The sequence below is a fragment of the Symsagittifera roscoffensis genome, chromosome 6 (genome assembly GCF_963678635.1).
Source record: "Symsagittifera roscoffensis chromosome 6, txSymRosc1.1, whole genome shotgun sequence".
Lineage (NCBI taxonomy): Eukaryota > Metazoa > Xenacoelomorpha > Acoela > Convolutidae > Symsagittifera > Symsagittifera roscoffensis.
This window is the reverse complement of record NC_087067.1, coordinates 23,141,565-23,156,155: the sequence shown is the minus strand read 5'-3', so window position 1 is coordinate 23,156,155 and position 14,591 is coordinate 23,141,565. Positions and strand designations below refer to the sequence as shown.

At 34.3% G+C, this 14,591-nt stretch overlaps 1 protein-coding gene across 12 annotated transcripts in view; it reads left to right on the top strand.

Moving 5' to 3' along the window:
* The window catches only part of LOC134848393 (Kv channel-interacting protein 1-like), a 46,340-nt gene extending 33,414 nt beyond the window's left edge, over positions 1–12,926 (top strand). For all 12 annotated transcript variants that reach the window (XM_063865820.1, XM_063865812.1, XM_063865815.1 and 9 more), the window contains 7 exons: positions 3,323–3,447; positions 3,648–3,717; positions 3,829–3,899; positions 6,547–6,615; positions 7,158–7,295; positions 11,711–11,776; positions 12,757–12,926. In XM_063865820.1, coding sequence (XP_063721890.1) covers positions 3,352–3,447; positions 3,648–3,717; positions 3,829–3,899; positions 6,547–6,615; positions 7,158–7,295; positions 11,711–11,776; positions 12,757–12,813 — 567 coding nt within the window. In that variant the 5' untranslated portion in view covers positions 3,323–3,351 and the 3' untranslated portion in view covers positions 12,814–12,926. The remainder of the gene's footprint in view (positions 1–3,322; positions 3,448–3,647; positions 3,718–3,828; positions 3,900–6,546; positions 6,616–7,157; positions 7,296–11,710; positions 11,777–12,756) is intronic.
* Positions 12,927–14,591: the final 1,665 nt, after the last annotated feature.

The window sequence follows — 14,591 nt, the reverse complement described above, 5'->3', positions numbered from 1 at the left end:
ATATTTGTGCTCGGGGTGGGTTTTTTTCTTCAGACAAATTTCGGCTTTTTAACTAGCCATTTTTGACGGAATTTTTTATATCCTTCGAAAGGTATTGTTGTCTTGATCTCAATTTTGAAAAGATATTTCACCTGTGATCATTTTTCGTAAAGTTATGGGGGTTTAATGATTGCCATTTTGGCCAATTTGGGACAATTAACGCGCGATATATTTCGCGCTATTAACGCGTAAGCGGAGAGTTAATCCGTCTTATAAATCGTTCCAAATTGGTTGAAAGAAGCCTATCTACCATAATTGATTTGTTACAAGGAGCGAAATCTATATTTTTGTACTTTATATGGCGTGTGGGGGGATGATTTTCATTTAAAAAATTTCAAATTTTAGAAAAAAAAAATTTCATTTTGATTTATTACATTTAATTTTTTAATGTTATTACTGCTCCAAAAGCCTTAAAAGGCAGTCGGAACATTCAGGGCTTCGCCCTGATACGAGCAGTTTTGTTTAGATATATTTTACTACCCGATATAGGAAAAACATATTTTTGGCGAATATCAGCGAATTAGGGAAACAGCGGTGGTAAACGATAGATTTGTGATTTTTGTCAATTGAGAGCAATTATGCACACAAAGCGAGGACCAAATAAAACATTATTTACAAGAACATAATAATTAGAATTAATTTCACGCATACTAGTTCTGCCAAAATTAGCGTAATCACAATCTGGCGTAGTCTAACTGATACTCATATGAGCTCTCACTGTTGCACGGAACATGAGTGTCGTCAGTGTAGATAAAGACAATTGATGTTGATGCAGCAAGTTGAATGTCAATTAAAATTACAAAAAAAGACCAAAAATTGATCACTGATGAGCCCAAAGGTTATTGACAACCAATCGTATAAGACAATTATTCATGCACATTATGATACCTTGCTGATAAATATACAATGCACCAGTGTCAGCATTTTCCCATATTTTGTTATTCAATCAAGAAGATTTTGTGGTCGAGCGTATCAAAAGTTTTTTTTTTCAAGTCGTTAGATAAACTGCATTTTGTTTTTATAATCAAAACCGAGCTTCATACACTCCGAATGTAGCATATTTTTGGCAAATTTTGATTTGGTGGTCATAAATTATTTGAACTTTTTCTAGAGAACTGCATATGTACACGCGAATTCCCTTCTCTTTGATGCAACTTTAACTTAGAAGTAACGATATCGGACAAAAGATATTTAGATAGTTTTTGCTACACAATTTGAACAAGAGCAAAACATTGTCGAAATTCAGAGAGTTAGTGAAATTTCCGAGATAAACAAGAGCACTGTGATGTAGGTCAAATTATATAAACAGAATGAGTCAAATTGAAATTGCCTAAAAAATGACATTCGATGTTTTTTTCCTTTCAATGATTGTTCAAGGTAATAAGTATATAACTATTGTCTAGTTTTGTGCTTCAACTCCAAAAATTGATCGAAATATGTGATTTGAACATAGATTCATTTTGTTTTTGTACAAAGTTTTCCGACAATTAGAATAACCGAAGAAATTTGTGCTTTAAAGTTCAAAATAGCCAGTCGCTTTTGTTGTTGCGGCAATTACTTTTTGCACTTAAGATTCTGAACAACAAGCGTCAGAAAGGATATGCTGATAAGTTTTTCTGAATTTTGTATATTTGAGGTTCAAGCTGCGATGGCTTTTACAATATCGCAGTGACGAAAGAAAGCTATGATTGACTAATACTTTTTTTCAAATCGTTATTTTCTTTGTTTTTTGATTTAAACTACTTTCAGTCAAAAGGCGAGACAAAAACTTTTATTACTTAGAAATAACGTTTAAAACAGTTTTTCGAAAGCTCCAACATAGACCCGTATACTGCTAAATGTTCCACGTTCCCCATCATTAACATTTAGAAATTTCTGTGAAAATTTTTTTAAATAGTTTTTCTTCATTTTTCTATTTTTCCTGAAGATTTTGCGATGTCTGCACATTACTGAGTTTCTACCGCTCTTATACTAAATCCCTCGTAACTTTCATACGCAATTTTTTATGGAAATAAAAAACATTTTTGGAAAAAGATAAATTGACAAACGCCGCAGTTCTTTCAAAAATTATTTGGTTATCTTATAACTCAATTTATATTTGTGTGGTTAAACACCAGCTAAGCACACTTTTTTTCGACCTCAAAGATGGAACTGTGACTTTTGTAGTAATTTTTTGTTCGATTCCCCACAGAAGAGTCTGATGAAGCTTAGAAGTTTATTATACTGATTTTAATAAACATTCTTACGTTTTTTCGTCACTGGAGATATTGAAAAAGTCATTTCAGTTTGAACTTCAAAAGAAAAAAATCAACATCAATTATCACTGTATCCTTTCTATGAGCAATCTCTCAGGGCAGCTAACTTTGATATAACGTATCCTTACATTCGCTCCAAGATGTGGCAAAAAATATAACACAATATCTCCAAAATGGTCAGAGTATTATGTGCTAGCTATATGTACTAGAATTGACTACTCTTATTTTATGTTTTAAAGAGATTAAATATACGTCTATTGAACCATTTTTTGGGCGCGACTTTCAAAAAAAGTGATAGAATATGTGTGCGCGAGTTGGTTTTTTTCTTCTCCAGACTAGCTTCAATTTTTTACCAGATATTTTGACAAAGTTTTTGGAAATCATCTGAATAGTATTTTTTGCCCTGAAATCAAAACTAAAACTATATTTTATTTGCAATAATATTTTTTAAATTTATGGGGGTTTGAAGATTGCCAATTTGAGATTATTAACGCGCAAAATAATTCGTGCTATTAACGCTTATGCCGAGATTTAATCTGTCTGAAAAAAATGTTCCAAATTGGAATGAAGCATGCCATTTGGTCAATTTATTGCTTTGCTTTTTTGGGAATGTATCATTTTGTTTTTTACGTAGTGTGTGAGCAATGGTTTTTTAAAAATAGAAAGAAGAAGAAATTCAAAACGTTTTCTTTTCTTAAATTTCATCATGTTATTCAAATGCAAGCACTTCCCCCATAAATCTCAAAAGGCAGTCAAACATTCAGGGCTTTGCCCGGATAAGATTAGTTTTGCGTTTAGTTAACTGATAATGTTTTTACTGCGCCAAAAACATTAGAAAAAAAACTTGAAGAAAACTTGAAGAAAAAACTCCCTAAAGAAATTTTAAAAATTCAAATTTTTTTGAAGGCAAATGTTGCGTGCCGAACAATCAATTTTTAGCATCCAATGTTCTGCTGGTAATATTTTGTGCTGCTTGCACAGCAACGGGCTACGCCTGTTATAACTAATTACCGATTTTTTGGTTTCAGAAGATATTCTCGATGAATTGGATCTGCAGATGGTTCATGCAAAACCACACAGCATAGAGCAGCTAACAAGGAACACTCTTTTTGAGAGACACGAAATCAAAGACATCTACAGACGATTCAAACAGGTGTTATCCCTTTTCAATATGTAACTGTAAAAAAGAGAAAAGAGCCATTTGGTCAAATTAAAAGGATGGGTCAAATAAAGATGAGAAGCATGCCAATAATGACATGACAGTAGCAGTTTTTATATTTGAGAAAATGTTCAATCCGAATTTTTATAAAGGATCAAAAGTTTATGATGAACAAATTTTTCTACGTGTTGCAGGAGTGTCCAAATGGTTATCTTACAGAGGAGACATTCCGAAGAGTTTTCCAACAGTTTTTCCCCGTCGGAGGTCAGTTGCACAAATATAGTAATGCCAAGCTAAAATCCAGTCAATTTTGATTGTAGAGCCAAATTTGATGACATAATTATGGATTGATCATGATGTTATTCAATATTTTAGACACGAATCAATACGCCCATTTTGTATTCAACACATTCGAAAGAGATCCATACGGCAACGTTCTATTCCAGGTAAGCCAATTGTAATGAAGAATAGAATTTGATAAAATTTCTAACTGTGTTCGAAATCAAGAAAAAAAGAGAGTTTCTGCGAACTCGCACATAATGTTCTGAGCAGTAGCGGATTTAGGGGGGGCGTGGGCGAGCGGACGTCATCCCCCCTTCTCAGGGATTCGACCCCCTGCCGACCCAAAGGGTCCCTCCTTTGCACTGTTTGAGATATCCATTTTTGGCTGACTGACCTTAAAATTTTTCTGAAGGCACCTTTAGCGTGAGTCCACCTTTAGTTTAAGGGGGGTGCGCGCGCCGCAAAAACGCGATTTTTGGTCGAAAATTTCCAAAAAGCATAAAAACGCCTTTGTGGCATGTTTTTTCACAAATTTGCTTGCGGCGCAGTAAATTTTGCCAAATTAGGGTCTTTATGGTGATTTGGGAGAGCTCAGAAAATCAATTTGGTCAACCTAAAAAAAAGGTCTACAAAATTTCAATTTTCCTTTTGGAAATCCGACACCCCCCCCCCTTGAGAAATTCCTAGATCCGCGCCTGGTTCTGAACTTAAAATCACTTGCAAAATTGAAAAAATAGGGAAAAACATGTAAAAATGATGAAAAGTTCAATTTGTTTATTATTGCCATTGGTAGCAATAAATAAACAGTTTCAAATACGAGAAAAAATTCTAAAACTTTACAAAAAAGCCGTTATTCTGAAAAACAAAAAAGTTCTTTTTTTGGCGCAAGTCAATGTTTGTGAAATTTCTGTGGGAAACCGAATCCTGGCCAATAGGGTTTCAATATGATACTACACATGACCCCTCACGAGTTTTGCTTCAGGTGCCGAAAATTGGGCAAGAAGAACTATGTCATAGTTTTTCCAGTCACTTGGTTCGGTGACTGGTTGGAACAAAAAGGGGATCAATTGTACCAGGGGAAGATTTAGGGGGGTGGGGGGCGGACATTACCCCCCTTCAGGGATTCGACTCCCTGCCGACCCAAAGGGTCCCCCTTTGGTACTTTTTAAGAAATCCATTTTTGGCCCATTGACCCTAAAATTTTTCTAGAGGCGCCTTTGGCGCCAATATTTTTTAATTTTGAGGGGGAGCGCGCGCCGAAAAAACGCAATTTTTTTTATCAAAATTGTCCAAAAAGTGCCCAAAAACCTCTTTTTTGGACTGTTTTTTCAAATTTTTCCCTGCGGCGCACAAAATTTTGCCGAAAAAGGGACCAAACCATGATTAGGGAGAGCTCAAAAAAAAAGTCGACAAAATTTTTGAAATTTTTTTGAAAATCCGCCCCCCCCCCCCTCAAGAAAATCCTAGATCCGCCCCTGAATTGTACAATTATTCCCCCAAGTGACTTATCGTCGTAAACTTTTTCCGTCGGAGCATTTTTGGACAATTTGAATCATGTATTTATTTAAACATTGTCGCTGTATGAAAACTGCATTTTGAACAAAAAGCGTAAAAAGTTAAGTGGATTCACAAAACTGTATGTGATGGCATTTAAAAACTCGAAATCACTTATATTTCTCTGACTTTAAATCTGAAATTTTTTTTAGCCATTCATTGAGTTTTATCTTGATGAAATTAAGCTCACAATTTAAATTGGCCTTATTTTGCATGGGACTGCATTTGAACACTGAAGTTTACCACAACTATAACTTTTGTGCCAACTTAAAACAAAAAACATTAATTTTTCGGAACATTTTTTGCTCGGTGATCGAATCAGTAGTTTTTAACATTTTTTTTGCCCCAATAGAAATATCTGCCTCTTGAGTTCAAATCTGAAAAGAAGCATTTCGCATAAAAATTGTTGGTAAAATTCTTGGGCTTGAAAAATGCCAAATGTTTAACGTTCTGATTTGCGAATGGGCGCTTCGAGGATCTTATATAAGATACTGAAGGCGTAAGAAAATAAACTTTCCAAACTTTCATGTTATGAAATTTTTTCAACTGAAACTATTTGAGACCAGATACAGGACAATTACATTTGCATTAAGGGTTTTACCCTCATACATGACCTGTCTTGCTAATTTTTTATTCTGATTTTCTAATAAAGTGACAAAACGTTGTGCTCGTTTTTTTGCTAAGTTTCCGTCAAAAAATGCAATCTAGAAGTTAATGACTTATTAGATTCAAAAAATAATTGACCGGTTACTTATCGTAAAATTACTGGCTGGAACTTTGCCCATTTCGGCCGCTATTGAGACATCTAATACGCAATAATTTTCATGCTAATGAATCAGGCTCAAAAAGCATCAAAGTCAAAGTGAGGAAAGCTATAAGCTTTTTTCATATATATATTTTATCGAAAATTTTGACCTTTTTTTTAGGTCGACCAAATTGATTTTCCGAGCTTTCCTAAAGCACTAAAAAGACGCTGTTTCGGCCAATTTTTATCTGCGCCTCAATCAAATTTTGGGCACTTTTTGGAAAATTTTGACCAAAAAAATCGCGTTTTTTTTGGCGCGCGCTCCCCCTCAAAGTTAGTATATATTGGCGTCAAAGGCGCCATTAGAAAATTTTTAGGGTACATATGTATGTACGTATTTATCTCCACCTTCAAAACTGCTGTATCAGAACTGCAAAAAACCCAATAGATGAAAAAATGACAAAAAAACTGAAAGATTTTATATGCTCTAATTGAAATGTGATGTTTGTCAGGAGTTTCTGCAGACTATGTCAGTCATTCTCAAAGGATCGACAGAGGACAAACTCGAGTGGATTTTCAAAGTGAGTGTTTCCGAGCAATATTTTCCGAAAGTGCTCTGTTGGTCTATTAAGGGGGATGTTTACTTGATTCTGTTTTTCTTCCGATACTCTTCCCTCATCAGACACTTACCTCCTCCGCTCATTCACACTCACTCATCCCACCCCCTACCAAACACATCCTCCTCCCTCATTTATACGTCGAGAGGGAGTGTGAGGGTAGTGGAAGGAAGAAGGACAAGAAATTGGGAAAAGTAAGGGGAAGGCGTACTTACAACTTTCAATAAATTTGGAACATTTCCAGACTTCGAAAAAGAGCCCAAAAATTACGTCTTCGATTTTCAAAAAAACATCGAAAAAAGGGGGGTGCATACAAAGAAGAGCGTCAATTGGGGAAGGGGCGTAAAAGGGGGAATATGAATAAGGCGCAGCAAACAGGGTCGATGCATGAGTCGACCAGGGTCGATACATGATGCAAATCAAGTCAAGAGAGGCCAGCAGTCGACCGGTTGAAACATAATTCGACCAACTCGATAATGGTTAGCAATTGATCTGTGTGATTTTAGCTGTATGACATAGACCGAGATGAGGTGTTGAGCAGACAGGACCTGCGGCTAATGGTGGAGTCTGTCTACTACATGGTGGGCAAGGACTGCGAGGCAGAGGAGAGTGCAGTCTCCTTACACGTCGACAACATCATCAATGTACGCTCACACACACACACACACACACACACACACACACACACACACACAAACACACACAAACACACAAACACACCGAGACACACACGGACTTTTTGTATCAAAGCCGGCTCTACCCACTGCAGGGCCTCCTTTTAGAACATAAAGGGTTGATATGCCATACTATTCAAAACTGTTCCAGTAATGCCACAGAATACTGTATTATTACTGTACCATAGTGACACATTAGCTCTGCTCAGAAACAAAATCAAAGAAACGAATCTCAAAATGTCTCCAAAAACAATTCCGATATGTTTTTGGACTTCGACTGTAAAATCAGTATAAAAATGTAAGGCTAACTATTTAAGCGTTCAGAGGTATATCTACCCGAAATCGAAAGTTCTACCTGACAATGGCAATCAACCTCTATGTTATTTGTACGCTACTTCTGCTCACTAGCTATCCTTTTGTGTAAAATATGTCTCATATCTATGAGGCATGTATAACACTTTATCTCGGGGTATATTTGCGATGAAAAAAAAACACATTTTGAAGTTGAAAACTCCATTTCATCATCCAGAACTGAAAAAAAAAATAAATTTGCCACCTTTGTATTTATGAATATAGATAGCTCAGAGTTGTCTATATCTCATCTGCGTTATACTTATGCACAGAGGTGGATCTAGGGTTTTCTCGAGGGGGCGATTTTTCAAAATAGTGTTTCCAATTTTTTTTCTAGATTTGCGGATCTGGACTCAGGAGACGTATTGGTGTTCCCTCAAGTGATGTTTTTGTAAGAAAATTCTTTATTTGTAATTTTTTTTGTGTAATGACTTTACTTGGAAACAGTGTATTATAATGATTATTTTGATGATTATTATGATTATAAAAAAATTATTATGATTATTATGATTAATATTATAATTATTAAGATTATTATGACTATGATTATGATGATTATTATGATTATGACTATAATAATGATTATTATTATGATTATTATGATTATTATGATTATGACTATTATGACTATTATTATGATTTTAGTTATTAATGTGATTATCATTATGATTATTATGATTATGATTATGATTATAATGAAAAGTAATATGATTATTATGATGACTTTTATAATTATTTTGTTTATTTTGATTATTATGATTATTATTCTGATTGTTATTATTAATATTTTTACTTTTTGATTTTAGTTGTTTTGGCGCATTTGTTACTTTGGGAACCCATCATGGCAGAAATTGCGTAAGCCAATCGAAATCCCTTATTTAGGCATTCAAAACAAAAAAGCGTGAAATTCAGTCAGTCTCGTGATGACGTTGACTGAAAAAGAAATTGAGAAATCAACTCCCCGAGTATGATAATAGCGTCGTCTTGACATTAGAACAGTGCCCATTATCGTTATCATAATTTTTCTTGTCATGTAGTTTTCTGTTGAGTAAAGAGTTGTTTTAGTGGGGGTTTATTGCAAAGGCACCAAAAAACAAGACTGCTCGTATCAATGCGAAGTCCTGAATTTTGCAACTGCCATTCTTTTATCTATTAAGCACAGTTCGGCTTGAAAATATTAATCAAATTTTAAAACAAAAAAAAATATTTTTTCAATTTTTTCTTAAATTTTTTTTCAAAAATCATCCCCCCACACGCTATGCAAAGTAAAATTGAAATACTTTGCAGATAGCAAAGTATTAGTTAGACCAATTCGCATGCCTTATTTCAAATTGAAACGATTTCTAATGTTGATTAAATCTGCTCTTACGCGTTTACAAAACGATATTAATCTCGCATTGATTATCAAAAATGCCCATTTTTGCAATCTTAAAACCCCCGTAAGTTTACAAAAATTGATCACTCCTAAGATATTTTATCCAAACTGAACTTAGGGCAACATTATTTTCCGATCGATAAAACAAAAGTCGAAAATGGCTAGTTAACAAGTCGAAATTGTCCAGAGAAAAAAATCACCGCGAGCACAAATATTCCGTCACTTCCATCGATATTTGGAATGAAAATGCTCACAGAAAATGTTAAAAGATTGCAGTTTTGATTAAATTCAGTTTTTCAAAGAGTGAAGTTTAGGATTTTTGCTGAATTACTGATGCGAACTTAAATTAAATATAACAAAAACTTACAAGAAAAAAAAGCCCAGCTAAATATAAAACTTTTTTTGGGCACTTTTGAATCATTTACGTTTTCGAGTTTTCAGTCCTTCATTCTGTTAGGAATAATTTGTCAAATTTTATGAATAATTTGTTTTGGTCTGGTGTTTGTTCGCTGCGAAACCAGAAAATACAATTTACGAAAATAGCATGTAGACTTGATAAAAACTATTGTGTTCAGATTACCTTGAAAGTATAGGCTAATGAAATATGAAAATCTACCTGGTCTATCTACAAGTATCTAAAAGTATAGCCTAGCAAAGTCGGATGCGGGGTGTAAAACGCCCTTTTGTGAACTGTAAAGATAGTATGTCACAGACACGACCAAATCGTCATCAAACAGAGTCCAAATCGACACCATAAATTCAGAAGTATTTGTTTGCAAGTAGCGCAGAAAATTTGCTTCTGCCACAGACTTCTGTTAATTTTTTTTTAAATTGCTTTCAATGTCAAATTTACCTAAGAAATTTTATTTTTCTAAAATTAGTTTCATATTATCGTTTTTTTTTTAGCACGAGGCATCAAGAAGTCATAATGAAGTAGATAACCTACTAAGAAATTTAGATTTTTTTTATATTAAATTTCGTTGACAATGTGATCAATGCTGATTGAAAAAATTCTACCCTCAGCGTTGGATATACTGGATATACAAAAACCCGAACTGAAATATATCGGAAATTATTGGGCCAATTCTACTGATTTTTTTTGGATCTATTTAACAATCTCCCCCTATGGTCTCTACTTAACAACCTCCCCACTATGACTAACTAGAGTAAATTAGCACCGAGCTTTCTATTGTGAATTCTAATTTTGCTGCATTCTGATTGGTAGAAAATTCGTCTGTTTTAATCTACTTTACAATCCCCATTTCTTAGATCCGGATTTTTTGCACACAAACCTTGCACAACAATTTAGACATTATGTGGCAACCAATGAAGCTCCACCTACAACGAAAAAGGTCACCGTGGTTTTCCACTTTGAAAACCCTTTCACGAGATTTTTTCGTTTTTCCAAACTAAGTTAAAGAAAGTCGGTAAAGGTAATTTGATTGTAATTCGTTTTTGCTAGACAATGTAGATTGAAAAATAAATTGAATGATATTTTTTTATTAAGCTTTTTCCTATAAATTAATTTTTTATTGCGGTTTGAACGACCGACGGAAATAACCTCAATATGATGTATTGTTTGACTTAGTATCTTTCGGTTTTTTTTTGGTTAAGTGCATAAAAAAATCAATTCATATTCCAAAACTAGTTTGGGTCTTTTCGGTTATACCCCCCCCCCCCATAAATCAGAAAAAGTGGAATGAAATTTTTTATTATATCATTGCGACATTTGCTAGGATAGGAAAGGCACTATATTATTATGGGACTGGTGAAAACGAACTACTTTTACTTAATTTTCGCCAATTATTGCCAGTTTTCTGTGCATAAGCTTCATTAAAAGGATGCTAAAGGCGTTTTTAGTTTCTAGCTTGATTTAACGCTCGCGATATCAGCCCTGCATTTTTAAGGAAAATCAGTCAAACTTTTTAAGTAAGTTTTAATTTTTATTTTTTTATCATTTAGGGGGGGGGGGGGTATAACCGAAAAGACCCACTGGTTTTTCAAATAATCACAGGAGAAGATTGCTATTGAAATTAAAGAAAACCAAAACCATGTGTATAAATGTTCAAACTTAGAACACTAGCTTTTTGTGTCACTTTTCCGTAATATCTCACCTTTGATTTTACATATCTGATTCATGCATCTAATTCTTGCAGTGCGCTTTTTTACAGACAAAGTTTTGGTTTAGAAAGTTGTGGGGCAAAAACCACAGAACAAATGTAAGAGTCTTTTTAGAGTATCTGCGGTTATTTCAAAGCGTAAATCAGCGAAATCTGATGTGGGGTACAAAACAGAAACGTTGTAAGCATTTAAGATGAAACTGAAAATCAGAGTCAGAATCTATACCGTGGGATGTACTAAACAATTCCCTCGCTGTGGTATCTACTAAAGAATGATACTAAGAATCCACTCCGAAAAACAAAATCAGTAAATTAGCACTACAAATTTTGCTGAGTTCTGATCGGCCAACAAGTGCAACAGCGTAATCTACTTCACAATTACACCCCTTTTCTTGAAAGATGGTAGCTGTTATGATGATCCTCGTTTTTTTGCTGCAAAAAGAATGAATTGTATAGTGCCAAAACTGATGTACAAACAATCACAGGAGAAGCCTTTTGGTAAGTTAACTCTTTGGTAATTTTAATTGTGTTTTGTTTAGAAATATTCTGCCAACCGACAGACAAATGAAATCACTTTCGACGAATTCAAAGAAGCGTGTGGAAGGGTGAGCATAACAAACGGGGGCGTAGCGATTAGCATGTGTGCCTAATCACATGCGGTATTTACTTTAATTGGGTGTATTCTGACGAAAACAAATTAGTCCAATAACTTAAATAATTTCAAAAACTACTTAATTTATTAGAGAAATAAAAATTATAGTTTTGCGCGATTGAAAAATTGGCAAAATGCGCGCTGATAACAATTGAAAATTTGTCTGAACAAAACTTGAAATTGCGAGTCTTTAAACTACATTTTGTTACATGGGCATGCTAATCAACACACATGCTAATCTGCCGGTCCCCATACTAAACGGGTAACGTTTTAACGTTTTATGAGCAAAAGCTCGAATGGGCCAAAACTTGGCTAGCCCATCAGAATTTTAAATCATACTTTCAATGCAAGTAAGCGATAAAGATGGTCATAGGCATTAAATTGATTGATTGCGATTTTTTGCGTATTCGTTCCTTCACGCATGATGATACCCCATATAAAACCACTTGGTATTTTTTAAACTGCAATTTTTAAATTATAAGACTCCTCTGGTGAATATACGTGAACTCGACTGTTCAAGTACAAAAAATAGAAAAAAAGTCAAAGATCTCATCATTTTCTCGGGATTTTGTTAATTACCCGAAACTCACATAGTGCCTAATGAAAAAATGCCCAGGTTTTTCTGTTATACGGCCCAAATTTACACTTTTTTAACCAATCAATTTCCAGCATTATGATCCAATTTTTTTAACCAATCAATTTCCAGCATTATGATTCAATTTTTTTAACCAATCAATTTCCAGCATTATGATCCAATTTTGATTAACATCAAAAATACCAGTTTTGGACCGGGTAATAGAAAATACCCGAAATCCCACCAATCTGTTAAGCAAGAATTAATTAAACGCTCAATTAAATCCTTTTTTACGCAATCCACCTAGCTGCAATGGGATGCGCTGAAAGTGTCGAAGAATTCGTTTTTTTTTGTTTCAGAATCCCGAAGTGTTCAATTCAATCGACTGTTTTGGAAGTGGAATCTTCGGAGTTTAATTATCTCGACAGCTATTGAGAAAACAGTAAAATACAATTAAAAAAAATACAATTTCCTATAGTTGATAATTACGAGTGTAGAACCTTTTCTGATCTTATAGAACGTTATTAGGTTGCGTAGAATTATACTTGGATGTACTAATTGAGTTTAGCTGAGATAAAAATCAAAATGAGAAACAAGGTTGATCGTATCAGCGCAACCTCAGGAATGCTCTGACTGCCATTTAACGTTCCTGGAGTAGTGTTCGACTATTAAACAAATGAGCGAAACTTAAAATATGCGCCAACAAAAAAGAAACTGCCCGTATCAGGGCGAAGCCCTGATTGTTCCGACTGCCTTTTACGGTCAATGGACCAGTGAAAACATGAAAAAAATGTGCCGAGAAAAAAATGAGCAGATCAGTGCCAAGCAGTCTATTTTTTCCATATTTCATTTTTCATTTCAATGACTCAGGTCGGAACATGCTGCGCAGTTTGCAAAGCTACTGGCTGGCGCAATTTGGCCTGATAATTTATTTTAAACGGTGCTCGATATAAAAAGAAACATCGGCGGGTTTAGAAGGTGGCGGGGCGCCCTTTTCCCTCAGGGATTCGACCCCTGCATACCCAATGGGTCCCCTTTTACTATTTTGAGATACCCATTTTTGACCTAAAAATTTTCTAAAAGCGCCTTGGGCGCAAAATTATAGTATTTTTAAGGGGCAGCGCGCGCCGAAAAACGCGATTTTTTGCAAAAAAAAATCAAAAAAGTGTCTGAAAAAAAACTATTTTCAGCTTTGGGAGAGCTCACAAAATCATTTTTTTCGACCTAAAAAATAAGTCGACAAACTTTTCGAAATTTTGAAAATCCTCCCCCTCGAGAAAACTCCGCTCCTGTATCCTTTACTATTATTCCAAATTGGGAAATTTGTATTTTTCGCAGCATCATAAATTTGCGAAAAAAGATCACAAGTGAAGTTTTATTTTGATGTTGAGCTCAGGACATCAAAAGTTTTTATTTGATTTTAAAAAATTCCGTGAAAATGAATAGTAACAAGTATGAAAATTTTCTGCAGAAAAACCAGCCGAGCACAAATAATCCGTTAGTTTCTTCGATAGTAGGTACAAAAAGTCAAGCACTCCGCAACGACGTAATTTACTTTTTTTGTCTTTTTCTCATTTCTAGTCAAACTATTTTTGGTGATGACAAAGGTGGCTTACACCAATTTTTTAAAAGCATGCTGAAAATGTTGAATCTAGCGCACAACAGATTTCTCAATTGGGTGAGAAAAAAATTTCGCAATATTTTTTTAAAATTTAACTTTGTGTTCAGCCGACATTCAATCAATTAATAATTTTAATTTGAACAAAATGATTCAAAACTTAAGTTAGGTAAATAACCGCTTATACATATGCATTCCGGCTAAAGAAAACTTGAACGCCATTACAAAGCTGATTTAAAAAATCCAACAAATCTAGTCAATCAAAATCGAAATTTAAACAACGCGTTTTTCTCAAATTTGGTTGACTGCAGATGAAAATGATGTGAATAAAACTTGCATAGAGTTTTAACAAAACTATTATGGCTCAAGATGATTTGAAAATTTCAGGCCTAAACTTTTACTTCGAAACCTATCATTGTTTTAGCCCAATGGAAACTATGCTAGAAGGACTGATTTTTTTTTGAGCTCGGCAAAGTTTATGGAGAGTATAATCTCAAAACTTTTGAGAAAAACGTTTCAAAGATTTTCTATTGAGCAAAAACGAACTTTTTTGGCTATCAAATTAAAATAAATTTG